The 21402-nt window shown below is 39.8% G+C and overlaps 1 protein-coding gene and 1 pseudogene across 1 annotated transcript in view; one reads left to right on the forward strand and one right to left on the reverse strand.

The window, feature by feature from the left end:
- The window catches only part of FGD6 (FYVE, RhoGEF and PH domain containing 6), a 164278-nt gene that overhangs the window by 20861 nt on the left and 122015 nt on the right, over positions 1 to 21402 (reverse strand). Inside the window, exons 10-15 of the mRNA XM_006888563.1 lie at positions 6655 to 6705; positions 4808 to 4866; positions 4651 to 4722; positions 2170 to 2238; positions 1584 to 1667; positions 461 to 540 (exon numbers count right to left, since the gene is read on the reverse strand). Coding sequence (XP_006888625.1) covers positions 461 to 540; positions 1584 to 1667; positions 2170 to 2238; positions 4651 to 4722; positions 4808 to 4866; positions 6655 to 6705 — 415 coding nt within the window. The remainder of the gene's footprint in view (positions 1 to 460; positions 541 to 1583; positions 1668 to 2169; positions 2239 to 4650; positions 4723 to 4807; positions 4867 to 6654; positions 6706 to 21402) is intronic.
- LOC102861611 lies at positions 6799 to 7157 on the forward strand (annotated as a pseudogene).

The raw sequence follows: 21402 nt of genomic DNA on the forward strand, positions 1-21402 counted from the left end.
CATTTTTATCTTCATGCTTCTAATGCATTACTAAGCAGGATTCAGCCGTTTACTCATGACAGTAAATCAAGAGTAAATTGCATGAAATGGGTAAGACAGGAGTGGAGGGGGCAGAAAGAAAGTGTAATAATTAGATTAATATAAAAATGCCTTGGTGAAGGGGTGAGGGTGGGCAGTGGGGAAATCTCAGGGTAGCACAAATTGGTGGGTGTAGGAAGGGGCGATAGGAAATAGAGAAGATCAGAGGGGACCTGAAAAGACAGGGAAATGGTGGGCATAGTTCAACGGTGATTAATTTTATAAAATACAATGTACTGGAATGACGGTGTGATGCAGAGTGTGAATGAAGGAAAGTGTGAAGCGTGTACAAACACACATACACTGAATTGGTGAAATCTGATCTGTACATCTAGGAAAAGCTCATGTATATCGGCTTTTTTCCCCCCTTTTTAATTGTTACCTGGCTGAGAGAATGAAGGAGCGCTCCACACTTTCAATCTTTAGTTCATTCTGATATGCTTCCTGGGTGGGCTTCCGGACCTGGAAGAAAATCCAGTTTAAGTAAATTCATCCTGTACTGAAAATCCCAACTCTGAAACACAGTTAAAGCTTCTCAAGAACCCTAGCTGCTGATCTCTGCAACCAACCTTCTTAAGCAGCTTTATCCACCACCACTCTTGATCATTCACTCTAGTTTCCAGATGAACTGAAACACCCCCATACAAACCCAGAGTTACCATCTCTAGTGCTCACTTCAGTAACACATATACTAAAATTAGAACAATAGAGAAGACTAATAAGGCCCCTGTACAAGGATGACAAGCAGAGTTACCATCGCCAAGCATTGTTTTTACTAACCCTGCACCTGGAATGTCTTTCTCCCACATCCTAGTTTTGCTAAAGGTGACCTATCCTTCAAAGCTCATTACCTCTTCCTTTAATAAAACATCCTAGTTCTCCCCCTTTCCCAGTTGCCACCAATACTTCCATCATGCCCAGCAAAACTGATATGTATCTTTTTGTGAATGCCCAAGACCCTGAAATGTGCCACTCAAATAATATTTTTTATTATCTACTTTGTAGAAATGTTTATGGGTAGTTTGTTAGTTCTCAACTAGTTGCTAAGCTTCTAAGTCAGAGTCACACACACACACACACACACACACACACACACACACAGAGCTTCAAATCATGATACTGCCTACAAAATGTTTTATTATGTTTTGTTCATAGTTGTTGTTATATATGGTCAAGTCAGAACCAACCCCTCTTCTAGGGGTTTTCAGATGCTGTAAATCACACCAGAGGAGACTATCTTTTTCCTGCTAAGTAATTCGGGGAACAGAACCATTTGTCTTTGGGTTGGCAGCAAAATTCCTTATCTACTAGGCCACCAGATCTTCTTATGTTTTGTTAACATTAGTGCTCAGTAATAATTATTCTATGAATGAACAAAATAAATGCATGACTAAATAAGCAAATGGATAAATAGTAATATGAATATGAGAAAGATGATTATCTAAAGACCTTTTCTCTATTTGGATACTAAAAAAAATAATAAATATAAAGATACACATACTTACCTTCATTCCCGCCAATGACAGCATGTTGTTTAATTTAAACATCCCAGACTGCACCGGCGTTGTATACAACAGGGCATCATTAAACTGCAAGTAGAAATGTTTTAGAGGAAAAAGTAAAAATATTTCTGCTAAAAAGATATAGATGAGACATAAAAATGAATGAAAATCTTGTCACTTTTTAATAGCTCTATGTACAAAATACTTGGGTTTTGCTTATGTTTCTCTGAGCACCTAGGATCTTTCAGGAGTGTATTATCTAAAAAGTAATTTCTCGAAAATGTGCTTCCTTTCCAAGATCTGCAAGAGATTAAACGTTTTCCAAATTCTAAATTGCAGAAAGGCATTACAATCTGCCTAAATAAATAAACTAATAACAAAGTAAACTAGATGAAATAATAGTCTGGCTATACACCATAATAGGCTTTATTTCTCTAAGCTTGGAAATGCAAATAAGCAATACAGTCAGCCAAAAATGCCACTAAAATCACTGTAACTATACTAAGCTTGTCTGTCTTGTACAAATGTCTTCTTCCATTAAGCAATTATCCCTGCCTGGAACACAACAGAATGACACATGGCTTCTTACCAGGAAAAACATTCGAGGCTGCATCACTTTCCGGGAAAGCTTCATCAAGGTTCCTTCTTTCAGAAAGACCTGATTAAAAAAAAAAGTCCATTTAATTACGGCCACCTTAACACAACTATAATAAATACATAGTTTGTTTCTGTGTATGTGGAGAGACAGATAGATGTAGTTATCAATAACACTATAGTTAGCTAATAGCCCTCTGAATAAAATACTTCGGTTTAATTTATATAACTATCTACTTTATAGAAATTTTTATGAGCACTATATTATTTTCTAAATAAGCCACTAAACTCTTAGAGTGGGGAGAGCACAAAAAGATCACTTGAGATGCCAAATATTTAATCCTACCATCCTAACATGACTACACTGCATATAGAAGTGCATATGTATGTGAGTGTATGAAAAGCCCTGAGGGTACAACAGTTAAAGCTAACAAAAAGGTCACCAGTTAAAACACACCAGATATTCTGGAGAAAGGTGTGACATTTAGTCTTGGAGACTCTATGGGGTGATCATCCAAAAATGCCTGGAACAGCACATCAGCAGAGAACTACCAGAAGTCCAGGCTGGGTTTAGAAGGGGTCGTGGTACTAGGGATGTTGTAGCTGATGTTAGATGGATCTTAGCTGAAAGCAGAGAATACCAGAGGAATGTCTATCTGTGTTTCATTGACTATGCAGAGGCATTTGACTGTGTGGATCATAACAAACTGTGGCTGACTCTGAGAAGAATGGAAATCCCAGAACACTTGACCATTCTAATGTGAAACCTATACTTGGACCAGGAGGCAGACGTCAGAACAGAACAAGGGAACACTGCATGGTTCAAAATTGGGAAGGGCCTACACCAGGGATGCATCCTATCTCCATACCTTTCCAACCTATATGCAGAACAGATTATCCGGGAGGCTGGGCTCTATGAGGAGAAATGTGGGGTCAAGATTGGGGGATGATTTATCAACAATCTGCGTTATGCAGATGACACAACCCTGCTTGCTGAAACTGAGGAGGACCTGAAGCGCCTGCTGCAGAGTGTCAAGGACTGCAGCCTCCAAAATGGATTGAGGCTCAATGTCAAGAAGACAAAGATTCTCACCACTGGACCAACTGGCAGCATCAGGATGGATGGTGAAGAGATTGAGATTGTACACAGCTTTAGTTTGCTTGGCTCCACAGTCAACACTCTTGGCACCAGCAGCCAGGAAATTAAAAGGCGCATTGCCATGGGAAAGTCTGCTGTTAGGGACCTCCCCAGAGTACTGAAGAGCAATGGTGTCTCTCTGGAGACTAAGGTGCGTTTGATACAGGTCATGGTCTTTGCAGTCACTTGTTATGCATCAGAGAGTTGGACAATGACTAGGGAGGATAGAAGGAGAATTGATGCCTTGAGCTGTGGTGCGGGAGAAGAGTACTGAGTATACCATGGACTGCTAGGTAAACAAACAGATTTGTCCTGGAAAGGGTTAAACCAGGTGGCTCCTTGGAGGCAAGGATTCTGAGGCTCCATCTAACATTCTTTGGACATGTTGTGAGGAGAGACCGGTCCTTGGAGAAGGATATCATGCTTGGGAGGGTGGAGGGACAGCGCAGGAGGGGAAGGCCCTCTATGAGGTGGATTGATTCAGTGACTGGGATAATCGGGATGGGAGTGTCAGAGACAGTGCGATTGGCACAGGACAGAGCAGAGTTTAGGGCTGTTGTACATAGGATCGCTATGAGTTGCAAGCGACTAGATGGCACATAACAACAACTACTATATATATATATATATCTCGTACGTGTTTGTGTGTAAAGTTTCTTTCTCCAGTTATCTGTTTTTTTTTGGTTGGAAGCGGAATATAGTTTCATTGTGACTTTTATACAATCATGGCTTAATTAAAACCCTTTAAGTTATTTAGGGATGACACTAAATAGGGAAGCAAGCAGAGTTTGAAAAATCCCATACTGAAATTTAAAAAAAGAAAAAGTCAATACTGGCCCCAGGGGTACATGTGATCTGTCATGTAATTGACCAAGTGTGCACTTGATCCTGAGGCATATTAACATCCTAAAAATTGCATCTGGAATTTTCCCAAACTCGTTCTCTAGACTAATTTTGTGCTCTATAAGGAGCATTAAATACCAATTTTCTTCTTCTCTTGGTCTCTTTTTTAATATAAGTCTATTTGGAAATGAAAGATTGTAAATGAAATTGTCTTCCAAGCTGTGTGAGATCATCTAGTATTATGCAATAAAACGATCCCATTTAATCAGATACTCTGTAGGGTTTCTCGTTATTTTCCTAATTGAATTGGATTCTTTTGGCCACAGTGACTTGAACCATGAATGTTTTGAATGGATAGAATGGACTCAGCTGATCAGTATCGGTATCACTCACAATAACCAGAATCTATTTTCATTATAGAAAGGAAAATTATCTACACATTGCAGCTAAATGCAACATAATATAAATTTGCAAATAGTAGCTTAAAACACTTACCCGTCCAGGCTGCACTATTTCATGGTGGCCATTTAAACTGTACTGAATTTGCATAAGTTTCTGAAAATTGTCCTATAGATAGAGAAAGTAGAGAATGTATGAAGGTTCAGGTTCCCAGGTTCAATCATATACCAGCTCTTAAGATCAAGATACTTACTCCTTGTTTCATAGTGTCATTTGCATGGTTGGCAACCTCTATAACAACAGCAAGTGCATCTAAAATGCATAGAAACAGAAGGAGGCTTTAGTCAATACCATTCAAACTATTTGCAGCATTAAGCAATTCTACTGGGTGAGTTAGCTTATCAATAATAGCAAGCAACCTCCACAGAAGTCTACTGACTGTAGAACTGATGTAGTTCATGAGAACAAAACCAAGGAAACACAATATTTATGGAATAATATGAGCAAAAAAAAGATTCCAATATATACTAGACAATGTGCACCATTGGTTGGTAGTGAGATCTGGTATTTTTAGTGAAGATTAACTAGGATAAGGATAGTTTCTCACCTAGAAGCTTGTCCTGTAAAGGCTTTGAATACTTTCTCTTTGTTACAGAGAGGCAAGAGTCAGAAATAGAAGTTAGAAATATTTGTCAAATGAAAGAATATTTGACCTTAGAAAGCAAAAAGCATTATCCTTTAAGGCAGACTATTGGACTTCAAGAGACTTTTTGTCTTTTTCATTAATCCTCATGCTTAGCAAAGTGCCTCTGGGTGACAATTAAGTGCTCAACTACTAACTGAAGGATTAGGTGGCTGAACACACTAGGTGCACCTGGGAAGAGGGGCCGGGAAATCTGGAAATCGCTTTTGAAAGAGCATGGCATTGCAAACTCTAAGGAGTACAGTTCCCCTCCACAACACCTGGGCCGCCATACACAGGAATCAATGGAGACTTCTGGGTTTGTTTGACTGTTGGTTTTTAATTTTGCCTTTAGCAAATTTTGTTTAATCTTACAGACTTGTCATCTTTGTTATTATGAATAAATACTAGTAAAAGTAAAAAATAGTAATAAAATTTTCTGTTTTGTCTGCTTTTGAGATGTAGTTTTCAACACAAAACAGCAGTGCTCACCAAGGGGCCATCTGGGCATGTGTGCAGTTCACTTTTGGTAGTCTCAGTGACTGGACTTTCCCTCCGTGAAACTTTCTCTCTACTAGCATCCAGTGGGTTAAACATCCTGAAAGGCCGCTACTGTGTATCACTGAGTCAGAACTGACTGAAGGCTGACCCTCCAGCACATTTTCGGAGGCAGTAAATCAAAAGGTAGGACACAGCCCGTCCTTGTTGGAAGAATCTAGTGGATTCCAACTGCGTCCCTTTGTGTTGGCGGTGTAATTCTTTACCGCTGAGCCACCAGAGTTACACTTGGTATAATTCCTCACTAAGAAATGTCCTTTACAGTGTGACAGCAGCAATGCCACTGAGAAAGCGGGAAGATGACTGTGTCTATCTGAGGTTACCCTGGTCCTGATGGAAGTAGTCAGCCCCAAAAGGTGAGTACTGTTTAACTGCAAACTTGTATTTAATGAAAATTTAAATACCACTGGGAGGAGAGAAAGAGACAGCTAATGTCCTATCTTTAAACAGTATCAGGAAAACGTGGACCTTCAGACCTGATATTTACTTTGAATAGTTTAATCGTTTCATGGACTCATGATTTGACAGTGTAAAGGAAACGTGGAGATCATCTGATCAAATCCCTGCTTTCTACAGATGGGAGCAGAAATGGAAAAATGAAATGTATCAAAGAGACAAAGTCCCTCAGACAGTAGGGCAGCTCACATAGTTGACTAATTATATAGCTCACTGTCCCTATGGCCGCTCCTGCCCCTATTACTATTTTATAACTTTATCTAGTTCCATTTTCATGTACCCAAAATTGAGTTTAAAAAGAGGCTTCAGATCCTCCCAAGAATGAAATAATTCTGCACTGGCTTTGTTACCAATATAACAATATAAAAATTTCTGTAACATAAGGGGCTACGAGAAACATTTACCTTGAGTGTCTCTGTAATCTCCGGAGTCTTCTAGGAGATTCTTCAAATAATCTAAAAAACATTTAAAATTTTTCTTATTACTTAATACAATAAAGCATAGTTAAGAATTTAAATGTGTCCTTAAAAAAAAATACATGGGGCGAGATGGTGGCGGTGACCTTTCACAGGCTCCTCGGCAGGGGTCACATAGCCACGCTGAGCCTGCCCAGTCGCCAGGTGCTTTGGTGTGTGGACATCACAGATCCTGCACACTGGCCAGGTTTATGACACTACACATTACAGGCAAATTCAGTTTCTAGGTCGTGAGAAAGAGGTGAATGAGAACTCTGCCACAGACCTGACTGCTGAGCAGCGAGTGAGCAAGGTGGAGAGCTGCCTGAGCCTGCGATGGTGGTGGGGGTGCCCAGGGCTACCCCAGGATGTACAGAAACTTGGACAGAGAAAGGAAAACTACTATTTGTGGTTATTGTGGACTGCAGTTCAAACCACACCATCATCAGTAGTGAGCAGTGCGTGTGTGAGGGAAAAAATGTGACAGCAGTTGATGAGTGCTGTATTTGTGAAGCTGGTTGTTGGTTTGGTTTTTGTGGGTTTTTTTTAAAAATAAAAAATGCTACTGTAAAGGGGGGGAAACCTAATCAAACAAAAAAAATACATGGAATTCCTAACTTCCAGTACAAGTGAATGTGACTAATCTGAAATAGGTTTCACTCTGCAGATATAATAAAGGGTCACACATACAAAGAAAACACCATACGATATAGAGGCAGAGTCTAGAGTGACTTCTCAAGAAATGCCAATGATTTCCAGAGACACCATGGTTTTACGAACACCTTGATTTTAGATTTCCAGTTGCCAAAACTCTGAGAGAATAAATTTGTGTTGTTTTAAGTCATCCAGTTTGTGGTACTTTGTCATGGCAGCCCTAGAAAACTAATGCAAACACTGAACCATAAACATTTTTCTTACTCAATATGAAATACAGTCACTCTTGTTGGTTAATATACATTCTAGACCAATGCGTGTCAACTTTCAAAAAAAAATGCAAGATAATAAAGCACTGAACTCATTATGAAGTTGAGACACAGGATCAGAGTGGGAAAGAACCTTCAAGGTCAAAGGCCTGATACAAAATCCTAAGGTATTTAACAGATTGGATGCTTAAGGGACTTATGATTTGCTACCAGCTAGCAATGCCTAGAACATCAAAGGAGTGCAACACAAGCATCTAAACCAATAGTGCTCCAAAGAATGTTGTTGTTAAGTACCTTTGAGTCGACTCATAGCGACCCTACGTACAAGAGCCCTAAACTCTGCTCTATCCTGTACCAACCTTACCAACTCCAACACACACATTCCCACCACCCCAATCACTGAATTGATCCATCCCACCTCCACTCTCCCAAACATGATGTCCCTCTCCAAGGACCAGTCCCTCCTTGTAACATGCCCAAAATATGTCAGATGAAGCTTCAGAGTGCTTGCCTCTAAGGAGCAGTCTGGCTCAAATTCATCCCTCAGGGCACACTGGCAGTGTGTGAAGACATCTCTGGCTGGTTACAACTAAAGGGCAAGAGGGCACTACTGGCACCGAGTGGTTAGAGGCCAGGGATTACGCTAAACACCCTACAATGACTAAAATGTCAGTAGTGCTGAGGTCCAAAGTCCCTGGTCTAGATAAAGACGGCCTGTAAATAAGCAATGTGGAGTACAGTGGTTCCCACCATGTGGAACACAAACACTGAGGTAAGAAGCTGCATTTAGTAAAATTTTTATACCAATGTTGTGATTTTTAGGCAACACTTCCTTCTCTGTTGAAAAATGTTGGATTTCTTCCCAGTGCGTACCAAATTTATAAAAAATCCCTTGCCCTGGCATTTATAGCTTCCCACTACATGGTCTCTATCTACTTCTGATTTTATTTTACTGCTGCCTAACACAGCCTTTTTGTTTTTACCAAAATGGATTCTGCATGATTCCTTGGACACATCTTAGGCTGAATGAATACCTTTTGCTTCTTAATATTTCCTTTGAAAGCCCTTTCTCTGACTCTACATATAAAAATCCTATTTCACCCTAGCAACAAAGTTCAACAGGACAGCAAACAAATGTCGTCAGGATGCAGAGTGATTGGAACTCGTATTCACTGCTGGTGGGAATGCAAAATGGTACAACTACTACAGAAGGCAGTCTGGCACTTCCTCAAAAAGTTGAAAACAGAAATACCACCTCACCCAGTTATCTCACTACTGGAAATATGTTGTTATATACGTGCCATCGAGTCACCTGCGACTTATAGTGACCCTATGTACAACAGCCCTAAACCCTGCTCTATCCTGTGTCAATCTTACTGTCTTTGACACACCTACCCCTATTACCCCAGTCATTGAATCAATCCATCTCATCGAGGGTCTTCCTCTCTTGTGCTGTCCCTCCACCCTAAAGAATATACAGAATATAAAAAATATATCCTAAAGAAATTAAGAGCTCTTGGCACTAGCAGTCAGGAAATCAAAAGGTGAAATGCATTAGGTAAATCTGCTGTCGGGGACCTTTCCAGAGTACTAAGATGTCAGTGTAGAGACTAAGGTATACCTGATTCAGGCCATGGTCTTTGCTATTCCTTGCTATGCATCAGAGAGTTGGACAATGACTAAGGATGACAAAAGAGGAAATGATGTCTTTGAGTTGTGCTGGAGAAGAGTCTTAAACATACCATGGACCACCAAGAAAACAAATGGGTCTTTCTTGGAGAGGGTGAAACCAAGATTCTCCTAGGAGGCTAGGATATGGAAGCTCCATCTCACATACTTTGGGCATGTGGCCAGGAGGGACTGCTCCTTGGAGAAGGACCTCAAGCTCAGAAGGGTGGAGGGACAGTGTAGGAGAGGAAGACTCTGGATGAGATGTACTGACAAAGTAACTAAGGCAATGGCATAGTAGAAGGTGTGTCGAAGTCAGTGAGACTGGCTCAGGACAGGGCAGACTTTAGAGCTGTTGTATCTGGGGTAGTTATGAGTCACAGGCAACTCAGATGGCACATAACAACAACAGATTTTGTGTTTTATACTGGTTTACTTACAAAGTTCATAACATTATTTTTTACAGCAGATCCTTCCCATTTTCTTTACCACTCCTCCCTCTACCCTCACATTGTGCGACCCTATGATTATCACCCATCCTAACCTCTGCTTCCACCATCCTCACTGTAGAAATTAGAGTTTTGATACAAACATATGTATGCACACATATGTTATTGCAGCATTATTCACAATAGCAAGGAGATGAAAGCAGCCTTCTGACGAATGAATAGAGAAACTGTAGTACATTCATACAACAGAATACTACTTAGTACTGGGGAAAAAAGAACACATATAGCACTATACAACATGGAGGTGTCTGGTAGACATTATGCTGAATAAACTCAGTCATACAAGGACAAATACTACTATTATAAAAATAGGATGGTGAGAGGGAGAGCATATTAAGAAAGAGCAGATAATGAACACTGCACTGGAATACACAAAGGAAGGTCAATCTGAAAGAAATTGATGGTTAGACATTATGTGTACGGCACTTAACAATGTAGAACAGGACATGCATTACCAACTGAACCATGGGAAGGCTCGGGAAGAAAATATGTATCAATGAATGGATGAATGAAGAACCAGCTTCTCTGTAAACTCTCACTAAAGTAAAAATTAAAAAATAAAAAAAAAAAAACCCCAGAATTCTCCTCATATTCTTTCTCTCCCCTGAGGACAAAATAGTAAAAATAAATTTATTAGAAAGCTACATTCCCCAAAGGGACGGACCTCCCTTCTCAAAGGGAAATGGGGTGGGGAGGGAATGCCTCTACTTATATTCGTCAAGGCTTATCTTCAATTGCTTCTCTCCTGCAAAATGTTCCAATTGAAAAAGACTATTATTTCATTTCATAACAGTTATTCATTTCATGTCCTTTATAATTTAAGAATCCCTGGTAGCACAGCAACCAAAATACTTAGTTGCTAACTACAAGGTGAGTAGTTTGAACAGACTAAGCTGTGTGTGGAGGGGGGCATGGGGGGAGGTAGTCTATGTCCATAAAAATTATAGCCCTGGAGATCCTGGGCAGTTCTGTTCTATCCTAGGTTCCTATGACTCTGAATAACTAAACAGCAATGGGTATAATTGTCTTTGCTAGAGTCAAAGACCTGTAGACAGGACTCATGCCTGATTCACCTTTCTAGTCTACATAGAACAGAGCAAAGAACTTTGCACATAAAGAGTAATATATAAAAAAACCAAAGCAACAAACAACTTAAAAAAAAATTCTTTTTGGACAGTAGCATACCTTATCATTGTTAATTGTTATGGACCACTGATTCAACTAAGTCTTATAGCAACCCTGTGAAAAGTGGCTTGGAACCTAGCCTTATCCTGAAGCAACCTCCCCATCTCTGACACACTTAGATAAAAAACAATAAAGGATTAAGCCAAACATAATGTTCGTCCTGGTGAAGGCTAAACCAGGCTGCTCCTTGGAGGCAAGGATTCTGAGGCTTCATCTGACATATTTTGAACATACTGAAAGGAGGAACCAGTTATTGAAGAGGGATGCCATGGTTGGTAGGGTGGAGGGACAGTACAAGAGAGGAAGACCCTTGATAAATTGGATTGATTCAGTGTCTGGGGTAATGGGGGTAAGTGTGTCAGAGACAATGAGATTGGCACAGGATAGAGCAGGATTTAGGGCTATTGTATACAGGGTCGCTATGAGTCGCTGGCGACTTGATGGCACATTAACAACAACAACAGTGGCAGTGAAGACTGAGAAACTAGGAGAATAAAACGCTTATTAAGAGAATGGATGCCTTTTCATCAGATCAAATGGCCATTCAGCAGTATCATGTAACAGATAAGAGCCCAATACATGGATTTATGAAGCTATACTCAAAGGTAGGAAGAAAAATTTAAATATAGTGCCTGCTTATAAAAGTTAAGAGATGACACAAACATATATAACTCAGCTGCTGAATTTCTTAAGTCTTTGAAATAGTCACTCAAGAATCTGTGTGCAGTTTAAACATAAAGTTGGCCAACTAGCTATGGTAAGATATAGCAGGTAGGACAACATTAAGCTTCTCTGCATCATACAGTATAGTTCTATTTTGCCAGAATTATCCCTCTAATTTAGATCTGAATTTACAAGCTTAAGTGCACACTTCCAGTCAAACAGGTAACAAACAAAAATTAACAGAATCCATTAAACTAGTCTTGAGATGAAGATTACATTATGTAAATAAGTTATATTCATAAGTATAAACATATAACCTCTGGAATGATAGGGCTGGGAAGAAAAATCTGCTCATCTCATCTATCATCAATGCCCTGCTTATTAATCAAAAGTAATTTTCCTAAATTATATTAGCCAGCTGAAGAATGTGGAAAGGAAAGCAATTTTACTTCAGTATTACATTCATGCTAATTTTTTCCCCCTTCAAGCCTATTCTTAACAGAAAACTAAATCCAAGAAAAGACATAGCTCTAAACTAACAGCTCATCTTAAACGTTCATATTGGAAAGTCCTGAGCTAGATCATTACGCTGAGCTTATAGGCTTCTGGGTTGTGGTTCGTTTATACCCAAGCTCAGCTAAGAGACCTGCCTAGAGGAACTTGCATGTACAGACAAACTAATGGCTAACCCCTCCTTATTTAGTAAAGATGTTACTCAAGCAGGTAGTGTTATCCATCTATGTGCGAAGGCAACTTTTTACTCTACAGATAGTCATCAACTTGTGGAATATGTGGAACAATAAACTTCACTTAGGACTAGTTATTTCCTTTTTTCTCCAACCTTGTTACACCACTGATTGAAGCAAAACAACACAGGATGTTGCTGCTTCACCCAAAAGCAGTTTTTATTCTGCCTTTTCTTGATGGCTCAGTGGGTCACTGACAAAAGGCCCATCGAGTGCTTTTAAAAAGGAGATACCCATTTCTTTTATTTATACAGCTTATCCTTAGCAATGTGTACTATAGTGCTGTAGGCAATTTACTGATGTTCTCCTTATCATTCCAACCCTCAAAAATAAGTAAGAAATCAGACTTACAAAGACACTGATAATAAAGACAATAATATATGAAAACACAACATTATAAAAACACAAAACCAAAACCAAAATGAGGTATTTGACTTGTGTCAGAGTGACTCAGGACAAAGTCATTGGGAAGGAACTCTGTTTTAAGGAGGGAATTGCTATATACTCCTTGGAGAACTTTCCCCTTTGCACAGAAGAGAAGCCCTAATCCCGCCATAATCACACAGACCTTCACAGCAACATGAGGAGGATGGGGACTGATCATCCTGAGTCACGTGGGAGGAGCACAGGGATGACTAACTGTCCCAGTGACTGCTATAGCTGAGGTGAAATCCAGGAGAGGAGGCGAGACAGACACTCCCACGCTGGCCATAAAGGATTATTATATATGCCAAGCCCATCTGGAACCTAGTATTCTGCAGGAGTTTCATCATAGCTGTGAGGAGCAGGCCAGTCATTTCAGTTTGTCATGTAAGATTTGTCGGCTTCTGTCGACAAATCTAATTAAGTGTTTTAAAAAACCTAATTAAGTATTTTCAAAATTTTACTGGTTGAAGACACTTTAAATGCCACTGAAGTTGTTTATAAGCAAGGGGATAGGGACCAACAACAGTGGTACAGTATGTTGTTATGTGCCATTGAGTTGGAATCCACTTGTATCTGACCCGCCAGTGGGTTTTAAGAAGTAGTAAGTCACATAGAAAATGGCCCATCTTTTTCCAGTGGAGCCGCTGGTAGATTTGAACTGTGTGCCTTTGGGTTGACAGAGTAACTCCTTAACACAAGACCATCAGACCTCCCCTACAGAATATATGAATACTACAAAATATACTCCCACTGGCCTCATTAATTAATTAACCAATCTTTACTCAACATGGCTCCCGCCTACTGCTATGATTCTGTAGTAATAGTACAAACTTAACTTAAAGTCATTGCATTCATGTTGGAATCAAAGGTAAAGGACTCACAGCTAACCCTCCAGTGCGTTTCCAGAGGCTGCGAACAGCATTTTGATTGCCCATCCTTCTCGACAGAGCTGCTGGTGGTTTCAAACCCCTAGGAAGGTGCCTTCTTTGGGTCAGCAGCATCAATTCCTATGGACAACACTGGCAGAGCTCCACAAAATTAGCAGGGCCAGTGTATGTAACCGCAGGCAAGAGATCTCTTTTCTAATACAAGAGGAGCAGGATGAAGAACAATGACTCGGCAAGAGCCATGATGGCACTCTGCATTCACCACGCACACAGATTCCTAGACTATGTGCTGAGAAACAGTCTTGAAAATCCTATGGGGTGGTTCTACGCCATCCTAACAGGTCACTGTGTGTTGGAATCCGCTTGATGGCAAAGAGCATATACTGTTGTCTGCAAATCTGCAGTGATTCTTGTACACTAATATCTGCAGCACTATTTATTTCTTTAATTTCCCAGAGGTGGAAACAACCTACATACTCAACAGATGAATTAATTAACAAAATGTAGTACACATATAGAGGAGAAAATAAGCTCTGATATGTCCTGCAGGATGGATGGGGCATGAGGACATTCTGCTGGGCAAAATAAGCCAACCACAAAAGGATAGATACTGTAAGATATCACTTATGCAAGAAAGCCCAAAGAAGGCAAATGTAGGGAGACTAAAATCTATGGCTGTTCGGTGCTGTTGGGTACATTTCACAGCAACTCTATGAACAAGAGATTTGAAGTCTGTCTTATCCGCCACCATCCTCACCACTTCTCTTCCTCTCCCCATGTCAACTTCTCAATCCATTCAAGTAGAGCTGCTGACACATGAGTAGGGAGAAGATGAATTAACGGTGATGGAAAAACTGCATTAAAGATGAGATCATACAGATGATCACGAGCTGCTGGTGATACGTTATATACCCACAAATAGTTAAAACTGGCAAAAGTGGTAGGAGAGATAAATTCACAGCAATGACGAGAAAGAAAGGAAAGTAGCCGCTGAGGCTGCTTCTGTTTAACAGAACACCCAACAGGACTTGATTCTGTGGTTTAGAAGTTTAAGGTCATGGTTTTACGGGATGTTGTTCTAAGTAACACTGGGTCTGAATCGGCTAATAGCAGCAGGTTTTCAGATACAGTAAAGTACACAAAAATCAATTGTCTATCATCCTCCCACAGAACAGCTTGTGGCTCTGAACTGGGATTTATGGGGTATCCTCAGTTAATTGATCTAATAAAATGCTAAGGGTTTCAGTTCTGTGTCTTAAGTGTTTTGTATGATGTATAGGGGTTTAGCCTTCAAATGAGTATCTAAAGGACAATGGTTCTCCATTCACCTAGAACTACAGAGGAAGAAGAGTCAGGAAAAGGAGAAGCATATGGGATATATGACTGGTTGACTTCCTGAACAAGTGCCTCCTCTAACATGAGATGGGAAGAACTGGATGGTGCTCTGCTGCCACTGCTGAGCATTTTGAACAGAGATTCCAATGGAAGACTTGTATGAAAAGGGGAAAGACGCTGGCAGAAGTCCAAATCCTTGTGGACTCTAGATTTTCTGGAACTATAAAGGGTAGATGAATCTCTGAACCATTTTCCAGAGATAATCTTTACATCTTAGAACAGAAATATCGCTTGAAGGCTTCTTGTTGGCTTGGCTGTTGAAGAAGATCAGCCTTGAGCATTATACTCTTTTGAACAATCTATTTTGTTCAGATTGACAGCAGGAGCTCAGGAGACTGGACTGGAACCTTAGGGGGTAGTGAATTTAAGCGAATAAAGAACAACTCAGAAAAGGTGAGAATGGTTGTACAACTTTAAAAAATGAAATCAAGATCCATACGTTGCATATACAGAAATAATAGTAATTAAGTTTATTTATTATTAAATATTGAGGAAATTATTGAACAATATAATTAATATCACATACAAGCAAGATTCTGCTGAAAATTACCCAAAAACGTTTGGAACAACATGTCAACAGATAACTACTAGATGTGCAGGCTGGATTTAGAAGAGGTCGTGGTACTAGGGATATTATAGCTTATGTTAGATGGATCTTGGCAGAAAGCACAGAATACCAGAATAATGTCTATCTGTGCTTCATTGACTATGCAAAGGCTTTTTACTATGTGGATCACAACAAGCTATGGCTGACCACAACAAGCTATGGCTGACTCTGAGAAGAATGGGAATCGCAGAACATTTGATTGTGCTAATGCCAAACCTATACTTGGACCAAGAGAGGCAGTCGTCAGAACAGAGCAAGGAAACACTACATGGTTCAAAATCAAGAAGGGGGTCTGTCAGGGATATACTTTGTCTCCATACAGTTTCAATCTGTATGCAGAAAGCATCATCCGAGACGCTGGGCTGTAGGAGAAGGAATGTGGCATCAGGATTGGTGGAAGAGTCATCAACAACCTGCGTTATGTAGATGACACAACCCTGCATGCTGAAACTGAGGAGGACCTGAAGCGCCTGCTGCAGAAAGTCAAGGACTGCAGTCTTCGATACAGATTAAAGCTCAACATCAAGAAGACAAAGATTCTCTGGGCCAACTGGCAGCATCAGTATGGATGGTGAAGAGATTGAGGTAGTTAAGAGTTTTAGTTTGCTTGGCTCCACAGTCAACACTCTTGGTACCAGAAGCCAGAAAATCAAGAGACGAATTGCTTTGGGAAAGTCAGCTGTGAGGGACCTCTCAAGAGTACTGATGAGCAACGATGTCAGGCTGGAGACTAATGTGTACCTGAACAAGGCTATAGTCTTCTCAATTGTGTGCTATGCATCAGAGAGTTGGACAGTGACTAGGGATGATAGAGAATTGCTGCCTTTGAGCTGTGGTGCTGGAGAAGAGTGTTGAATATACAATGGACTGGTAGGAGAACAAACAGGTTTGTCACCCTGGAGAGGGTGAAGCCAGAATGTTCCCTGGAGTCAAGGATTCTGAAGCTTCATCTGACATACTTTGGGAATGTTGCAAGGAAGGACTGGTCCTTGGAGAGGGACATCATGTTTGGGAGAGTGGAGGGACGGTACAGGAGAGGAAGACCCTCAATGAGATGGATCGATTCTGTGAGTGGAGTGGTGGGAATGAGTGTGTTTGAAACAGCCAGGTTGGCACAGGCTAGAGCAGCGTTTAGGGCTCTTGTTTAGGGCTCATAGGGTCGCTATGAGTTGCAAGCAACTCGATGGCAAATAACAAAAACAAGGACAAACTCTCAGATGCATAACAAGTGATCAGAAAGACTATGGCCTGTATCAGACACACCTTAGTCCTCAAAGTTACATCACTACTCCTCAGTAATTTGGAGAGGTCCCTAATTGGAGATATTCCCAAAGTAATGTGTCTCCTCATTTCCTGACAGCTGGTACCAAAGAAGTATTGTGGATCCAAGCAAAATGAAGCTACTGACAGTTTCAATCTCCTCTCTATCGATAATGATGCTGCCTTTCAGTCCAGTGCTAAGAATCTTTGTTTTCTTGACACTGAGATGCAATCCATACTGAAGGCTGTATATCCTTGATCTTCTGAAACAAGTCCTCCTCTCTTTCAGGAAGTTAGGATGTGTCATCTGCATAACGCAGGTTATTGGTGAGTCTCCCTCCAACCTGATGCCACACTCCTCTTAATAGAATCTAGCTTCTCAGATAATTTGCCAGGCATACAGATTGAACAGGTATAGAGAAATAATACAACCCTGACACACTCCCTTCTCAATTTTAAACTATGCAGTGTTCCCCTGTTCTATTCACACAACAGCCTTATGGTCAAGGTATAGATTCTGCATGAACACATTAGTGACTGATATTTCCCTCCCAGGTTATTATGTAATAGTCTATTTATTCCTGCCATTAATGCATCTTGATTGCATGTTCAATCGCTTTCTAACTGCAAAAGTTGGTAGAAATCTATTTCTACTTCATTGGCTCTAGTTGTAGGTACATATATTTGAATGATAGTAGTATTCACTGGACTTCCTAGTATGCATATGGATATTATCCTGTCACTCACAGAATTGTATTTCAAGATGGATCTAGAAATGACTTTTTTTAAAAAGAAAAACAACCCCAAAACTAAGAAAACAACCCCATTTTTTATCACCTTTTCATCTCCGGCATAGTAGACCATAAGATCATCTGATTAAAAATGTCCCATGCCAATCCACCTCATTTCACCAATACCTTGTATGTCAATATTTATGCGTTCCATTTTTACTCAACAATGTCCAATTTTCCTACATTCATGCTTGTCACATTCCATGATCCCAATCACTAGTGTCTGCTTACAACTGTTCCTCTTCCTTTGTGCATTCATAGTTAAGGGCTCAGCCTCAGTTGCCCTATCTGCTAGTCTAAGTGTGCTCTATTGAACACAGGGTTTTAGAAGTCCTGTTATTTTAGAAGTGGATGGCCAATTCTTCAATGCTCAGATTTAGAACAGTACCTGACAGACAAGTGTTTTACAGAAAGGAGCTGATTAAAGACATTTCCCCAATTAAAGAGGCATAGATTCAATGATGCTCTTCGCCCTTGGCACATTCTTCTTGACCCACCCCTTCCCTACTACATCAACATTCCCTTCCATTCCCACCACACCTCTCTCCCCCTATCCAGCCCTTGATATGATGGTTTGGGTTTCAAGCCTTCTGGGCTTCTGTGATTTTGAATGCCTCACATGGCTGCCAGTCTCTTATATTGTGGCCAGTATCTCTTGGGTTTATGAGTCTCTTAAGTCCAAATACCAGAAACTAGTATTAGGGAAGGCTTCCTATCTCAGGTGGTTCTGAGGAAAAGTCCTTTGCCTTGGGCTTCTGCTCCAGGACGGACTTCTTGTGGCTCAGTGCCTCTTCTCTTCCATTTGCAGCACGTTGCTGCCACAAGAGGATAGAGTCCCAGGAGAGGGTGATGTGTTCTCCAGATGTGGTAAATCTTAATATGGATGAATAAAATTCATGTTAACGCTACTGAGTATATGAATGCCAGAATCATCAGTAATACGTCCAAAGTTGCTGTTGTTAGGTGTCAGGGAGTCAACTATGACTCATAGTTACTGTATGAACAACTGAATGGAACCTTGATAAGCTACTAATTTTATAGTATACGGTGTCATTTTACCTATGTCTCCTCTACTAAAACTGTGACATTTAAGGACCAAGGAGTCCGAACTACTTATCTTTGTATCTCTAGTATCTAGAATAAGGGATAGTGTAAATTCAGTAAATTCAATCAGTATGCAATAAATGTTTGCTAACTTTATGATGGAGTGAATTTACGATGACACTTCATCTATGGTTACCACTTCTTGCTTCATTTTACTAAGCAGTTGTGATGATATTTGGCTGGTCTCACTGCCTAATTAAGCAAATCTCTGGCACCAGGCTCCAATTCTCACACCCCTCAGATGTTAGTTAATTCTCATCTCTGAAATCTCTGGCGCAATGCTGCTGCTTGTACATATGGTATTTGTCTTAATTAGAAAGATGGCCTTTCTGGGCTCTCAGCCTAGCAGGTTCATGTTTGGGAAGCAGACAAGACCTTTCTGGGAATTATAAAGATCTCTTCTAGGCTGTGCAGACCCTCACCAAGCCACTAAATGTGGGAGCAGAGCCCAGGCTGGACTTAGACCTCTGCAGGACACTCTCATGCAAGGTGTAACTCTACCACATAGTGGTTGCAAAAAATGGGCTCAAAATTAGCAATGAATATGAGGACGGGGCAGACTGGATATACGTTCTGCTGTACATAGGGTCATATGCTTTGCTGTAAATAAAAGATTGCCATGAGCCATAAGCAACCTGAAAGCCCCTAACAACAATAGCAAAATATATTACTACTACTCCTCAGAGGAGTGAAGGATAAAACAAGTAAGCACCAAGGTGAGTTAACGTTTGACCAAATGTCACTGTTTTCTCAGAAAGTAATTATTACTCTTGTGTGCGTAAGGCTCCAACAAATACTATGAAAGAAACACTATGAAAGCAACAGATTCCACTTGCAAGATCTTTGTCAAGACAAGCCCCAACAACAGAGGTATCTGGCTACTTGCAGGGAATCTGGTCAAATCTTCACTTAGAACTAGAAGAAGAATGGCATTATAGTTGCACCCACGGATAGAATTCAGAGGCTCTGCAGTCTTGGATAGAAAAAACCCCAAATTCTATTTTTGTTAACATTTAAGTGAAATTCAGAAGTTTCATCCAACACAATTATAGGCAAGAAACCATAACAGTATCTACAACTCCTATACTTTGTCACTATCGAATGGAAAGTTATTTTCACATATTCTAATTTTTATATACATTTCAAAATGCCCTTTACTTTTATCATTGCTTCAAAATCATGGAATTATTAGACTTGTATCTCAATCTTATTTAATGTATCACTAAAGAAAACACTACCACAGCACTTAAAATCTTTTTTATAATTGTATTTTTACCATAACTGGCTTATTATCTAATCTTATATTTTTATTTTGCAATTAAAAAAATTTCAGAGAAAGAGTCCAAAACCTACAGCAAAAGTGCCAAAAAGATGTAGACACAACTCCCCCCGCAACGAAAACCCCCACAAAAGAGGGCTGAGAACCTCTGGTCTATAGATTACACTCAAAGCAAGCTCCAAAGTTACAGAATATGCAGCGAAAATGTGTTTCCCTCTTTGAAACAGAAATCTTGCCAGAGTATTAAAATATTTCACGTACATAATTTTTCATTATCACATCGCAAAATACTTTGTTCATAGCTACAATTAAGAATGAATTGCAACAGAGCAAGAATTGAGTTAATTACAATGGGAATTCTGAATCATACTCTCCTCTCATTTTCCATGGATTGGAACTGTCTAGGAGGGCCTTTGAGTTCATCAGGAACTAAATTCCTTGGCTGAGGCCCAGGGTAGCCCCACCTTTCATCAAGTTCTACTCCAGAGAAAGTGTTAGAATGACTTTTCTGAATATAAGTAGCTGAAGTTTTTAAAATAAAGACTTGTTTAGCACAAGTTTCATTTTTCAGCCAGGATGTTTTAAAGTCTTCACTTGATTTCGATTCCCCCCCTCCCCTTTACTTTGCTTATTAACCTGTTGATAAATCTGTAACTTCAGAACATTGGAACAGATGTTTTTAATATTTCATTTTCTACCAACATGGGAAATCTTTGATTTCTGAAACCTAGAGGGAGTTAATACCATCCCAGAGTAAAGGCAAAGACTACAGGAAAAAGTAATATAATATGCTGTTTAAAGCAACCTTTAACATAAATATTTTGAACAGGATCAAAGAAATGACCTGATCCACATGTAATCAAATTTCAAAGGATGGCTTTTTGGTTTTGCTTTTTACTAAATATGGAAAAGATCTTACAGAGGAATTTCAAAATTATATTTTTCATTATGTTTTCTCTACCATGTTACTCATTGACTTGTTTCAATGCCATAGAAGCCCCACAAAGAAAAGGTTTCTCACTGTAAAAGAGAAAGTAGGAAACACATACCACAAACATGAGAAAAATCTAAAAAGTTCTATGAATATCAACTCTGCATGGTGGAAGATAAAGGAGGATTTTGGTTTTCGGTAAAAAATCTTACCTACTTTTTATATATATATATGCAAATTCAAGCTGAAGCTGAGGAAAATTAAACCAAATCCACAGGAGCCAAAATATGACTTTGATTTCATACCACCTGAATTTCAGAATC

This window comes from Elephantulus edwardii, unplaced genomic scaffold (assembly GCF_000299155.1).
Source record: "Elephantulus edwardii isolate Elephantulus edwardi_28Jun2011 unplaced genomic scaffold, EleEdw1.0 scaffold00068, whole genome shotgun sequence".
Taxonomy (NCBI): domain Eukaryota; kingdom Metazoa; phylum Chordata; class Mammalia; order Macroscelidea; family Macroscelididae; genus Elephantulus; species Elephantulus edwardii.